Raw genomic sequence first — 4,287 nt, 5'->3', positions numbered from 1 at the left:
AAGAACAAACCTTACCTGTTTAGGATAAATCCGCCCCGGGGCGGGAATCGAACATGTGACCTAGTGCTTACAATACAGACATGCCCCCAAGCTAACTAGGCTGACAGATACTAGTTTAGATAAAATGGAGAAGTACTCACTTGAATAGCACATGTGAAACAATGCTTGACACTACGATGTTCTGTATGACACACACATGGACACTTGTCTGATCCATACAGTTGTGCGTCTGGTGTATCATGAACTTCTGCAATGTTTGAATGAATGTGAAATGTTTCTTCATCATGAGGGAGAGAAGCATCTTGATCTAAGTCTATCTCCTCAAATTCATCAGCACTGAAACTGAACCAGACAGAAAACTGATCCATAATCTTCTTTAGACAAAGTTTTTTTTTCTCCTTCTTCTTCTTCTTCTTCTTCTTCTTCTTCTTCTTCTTCTTCTTCTTTTTTCTTTCTTTCTTTACAGGTTTGATAGAGGTTGAAATTTAAGAGAAGAAGACAGTACAGCATTTCCAAGAAAAATTGTGTGATTAGGCTGAAGCTTTCCCTAGGTGGGAATCAAGCCCATGAACTAGCACTCACAAGAGAGGTCCATTATCTACCAAGCTAACTAGACTGGAAATTACTTTCTTGTATTATTCCTACTTACCTGTGCTCATTCAAGTCATTTGAAAACAAACAGAGAAATTTACTCTTCATTTCTGAGTCATGGGTGAACAAAGAACTTGCAATGGAATTCACTTGGTCCAGTGACACGTTGCTTCCATGCTCTTTCATCACACTGAAAATTCTGTCCTTAAGGGCTTGTACAATACTTGACCCCATCTCAACCTAAAATAACATTTAAAAGAAAGTGTAATTAAAGTTAGGGTATTTTAAAAATAAAAATACAGGAGACTAACAAGTATGTACACCTCATCTGCAATAATTTTTATGACTTGTGACTTCTATGACTGTATATACTTAGGTACCCAAGTTGGACTCCTAAACTCTTATCATCCTGAAACCAAAGAGAGTAGAAAGACAGGATAAGAGAAAGCCAGCTGTTCCAAGAACAAACCTTGTCTGTTCAGGATAAAATCCACCCCAGGTGGGAATCGAACCTGTAACGTACCCTATTGCTACTATTCCTTGTTTTTTCATCTTCCCATACCTTCACAATAACATTATCATGAAGGAGTGCGAGCTGAATTTTTTTCATCTTCCCATACCTTCACAATAACATTATCATGAAGGAGTGCGAGCTGAATTTTTTTCATCTTCCCATACCTTCACAATAACATTATCATGAAGGAGTGCGAGCTGAATTTTTTTCATCTTCCCATACCTTCACAATAACATTATCATGAAGGAGTGCGAGCTGAATTTTTTTCATCTTCCCATACCTTCACAATAACATTATCATGAAGGAGTGCGAGCTGAATTTTTTTCATCTTCCCATACCTTCACAATAACATTATCATGAAGGAGTGCGAGCTGAATTTTTTTCATCTTCTTTCACTAGAGGTTGGTTGCCACACTATTCTCCTTCTAAAGAGACGGGAAGCAGGGAAGTGAAAGTTAGAGTGAGTCAAGTCATTTCATGTGAGAAATGACGAGGTGGATAGAGAAGATTCATTTTATTATTTTTTAGTTTTTAGGACATTTTTTACTTTCAGTTTTTGTTAAAGTTTTTAGGGGAATTTTTTATTTCCAGTTTTTATTTTTTATTTTTTAGGACATTTTTTTATTTTCAGTTTTTAGTTTTTTTATTTCAGTTTTAAGTAAAACCATGTTTTTTAAATTTTTAAAGAGGTTGGTTGCCACACTATTCTCCTTCTAAAGAGACGGGAAGCAGGGAAGTGAAAGTTAGAGTGAGTCAAGTGATTTCATGTGAGATATGACGAGTCCAGGTGGACTGAGAAGATTCATTTTTTTATTAGGTATTATTATTTTTTAGTTTTTAGGACATTTTTTACTTTCAGTTTTTTTTTACTTCAGTTTTAAGTAAAACCATGTTTTTTAAATTTTTAATTTATAGATTTTATTTTTCACTTTTTAGTCAGAACTTTTTTACCTCAATAATATACAGATTTTCTCTAGGTCATAACACCCTGTACATTGTAACACCCTGTAAGTTGTAACACCCTGTATGTTGTAACACCCTGAATATTGTAACACCCTGAATATTGTAACACCCTGTATGTTGTAACACCCTGAATATTGTAACACCCTGAATATTGTAACACCCTGTATATTGTAAACCCTGTATGCTGTAACACCCTGTATGTTGTAACACCCTGAATATTGTAAAACCCTGTATATTATAACACCCTGTATGTTGTAACACCATGTATATTTTAACACCCTGTATGTTGTAACACCCTGTATGTTGTAACAGCCTGAATATTGTAACACCCTGTATATTTTAACACCCTGTATGTTATAACACCCTGTATGCTGTAACACCCTGTATGTTGTAACACCCTGAATATTGTAAAACCCTGTATATTATAACACCCTGTATGTTGTAACACCCTGTATATTTTAACACCCTGTATGTTGTAACACCCTGTATGTTGTAACAGCCTGAATATTGTAACACCCTGTATGTTGTAACACCCTGTATGCTGTAACACCCTGAATATTGTAAAACCCTGTATGTTGTAACACCCTGAATATTGTAACACCCTGTATATTGTAACACCCTGTATGTTGTACATCCGATACAGTGTAACACCCTGAATATTGTAACACCCTGTATATTGCTGTATGCTGTAACACCCTGTATGCTATAACACCCTGTATGCTGTAACACCCTGAATATTGTAAAACCCTGTATGTTGTAACACCCTGTATGTTCAAACATCCGATACAGTGTAACACCCTGTATGTTGTAACACTCTGAATATTGTAAAACCCTGTATGTTGTAACACCCTGTATATTGTAACACCCTGTATGTTGTAACATCCGATACAGTGTAACACCCTGTATGTTGTAACACCCTGTATGCTGTAACACCCTGTATGTTGTAACACCCTGTATATTGTAACACCCTGTATGTTGTAACACCCTGAATATTGTAACACCCTGAATATTGTAACACCCTGTACATTGTAACACCCTGTTTGTTGTAACATCCGATACAATGTAACACCCTGTATGTTATTGTAACACACTGTATAGTGTAACACCCTGTATGTTGTAACACCCTGTATGCTGTAACACCCTGTATGCTGTAACACCCTGTATGTTGTAACACACTGAATATTGTAACACCATGTATATTGTAACACCCTGTATGTTGTAACACCCTGTATGCTGTAACACCCTGTATGTTGTAACACCCTGAATATTGTAAAACCCTGTATGTTGTAACACCCTGAATATTGTAACACCCTGAATATTGTAACACCCTGAATATTGTAACACCCTGTATATTGTAACACCCTGTATGTTGTAACATCCGATACAGTGTAACACCCTGTATGTTGTAACACCCTGAATATTGTAAAACCCTGTATGTTGTAACATCCGATACAGTGTAACACCCTGTATGTTGTAACACCCTGAATATTGTAAAACCCTGTATGTTGTAACACCCTGTATGCTGTAACACCCTGTATGCTGTAACACCCTGTATGTTGTAACACCCTGAATATTGTAAAACCCTGTATGTTGTAACACCCTGAATATTGTAACACCCTGTATATTGTAACATCCGATACAGTGTAACACCCTGTATGCTGTAACACCCTGTATGTTGTAACACCTTGAATACCGGCGCAAGTTTACAGTCTCATGTTTAACGTCGAATTTTTGCACAAGAGCAGATGCATGGACAAATCTGAAACATACCTCTAGGTACCTACTACAACAAGAAGAGTAAAAACAAGATCCTTGTTTTGTTTTGAATGATTATTTTAATTAAATTAAATTTCAGTTGGATATATTTTAATGTCGTATTTAAAATGGAGGTAAAAATCTCATGGGATTTTACTTTGAAAAAATCCGATGAAACACCTGTAATTCAGATTCTAAACTTTTGGAAAATGATTTAAAACTAATGAGAGAAAGAAGTTATCACACTAAAAATACAATCATGAAGGTATACCTATGTACGAAGTCCATACGACAAGAAACATCTATAGTTGTAATTTGTAAATCGTTAGTACTTAAGTACCGAGTCTTTGTTTGGTGTAATTGTAGAATTGAAAAGAAAAGATTAATATTCTTTGTTCAAATAAAATTAAAGCAACAATTGAACTTCAGTCCTAACAAAATTTGCGTTATTAGCAGTTATAGGT

At 35.6% G+C, this 4,287-nt stretch overlaps 1 protein-coding gene across 1 annotated transcript; it reads right to left on the bottom strand.

The window, feature by feature from the left end:
• Positions 1 to 110: 110 nt before the first annotated feature.
• LOC103522060 lies at positions 111 to 939 on the bottom strand. The gene is made up of 3 exons (XM_026832432.1): positions 903 to 939; positions 650 to 831; positions 111 to 342 (listed from the first exon to the last, which is right to left on the bottom strand). Exons 2-3 carry the CDS (start codon positions 823 to 825, stop codon positions 111 to 113), a joined length of 408 nt encoding a protein of 135 aa, XP_026688233.1. The 5' UTR covers positions 826 to 831; positions 903 to 939.
• Positions 940 to 4,287: the final 3,348 nt, after the last annotated feature.

Source organism: Diaphorina citri, unplaced genomic scaffold (assembly GCF_000475195.1).
Source record: "Diaphorina citri unplaced genomic scaffold, Diaci psyllid genome assembly version 1.1 scaffold6714, whole genome shotgun sequence".
Lineage (NCBI taxonomy): Eukaryota > Metazoa > Arthropoda > Insecta > Hemiptera > Psyllidae > Diaphorina > Diaphorina citri.
Note: the sequence above shows the minus strand (reverse complement) of the source record. Positions and strands in the feature narration are given on the sequence as shown.

Bases quoted from the DNA above. Each gene is read 5' to 3' on its own strand.
- LOC103522060 (XM_026832432.1), bottom strand. From the start codon at position 825: ATGGGGTCAAGTATTGTACAAGCCCTTAAGGACAGAATTTTCAGTGTG. The intron at 343-649 runs GTAAGTAGGAAT...TGTCTGGTTCAG, and splicing joins AATGACTTGAATGAGCACAG to TTTCAGTGCTGATGAATTTG.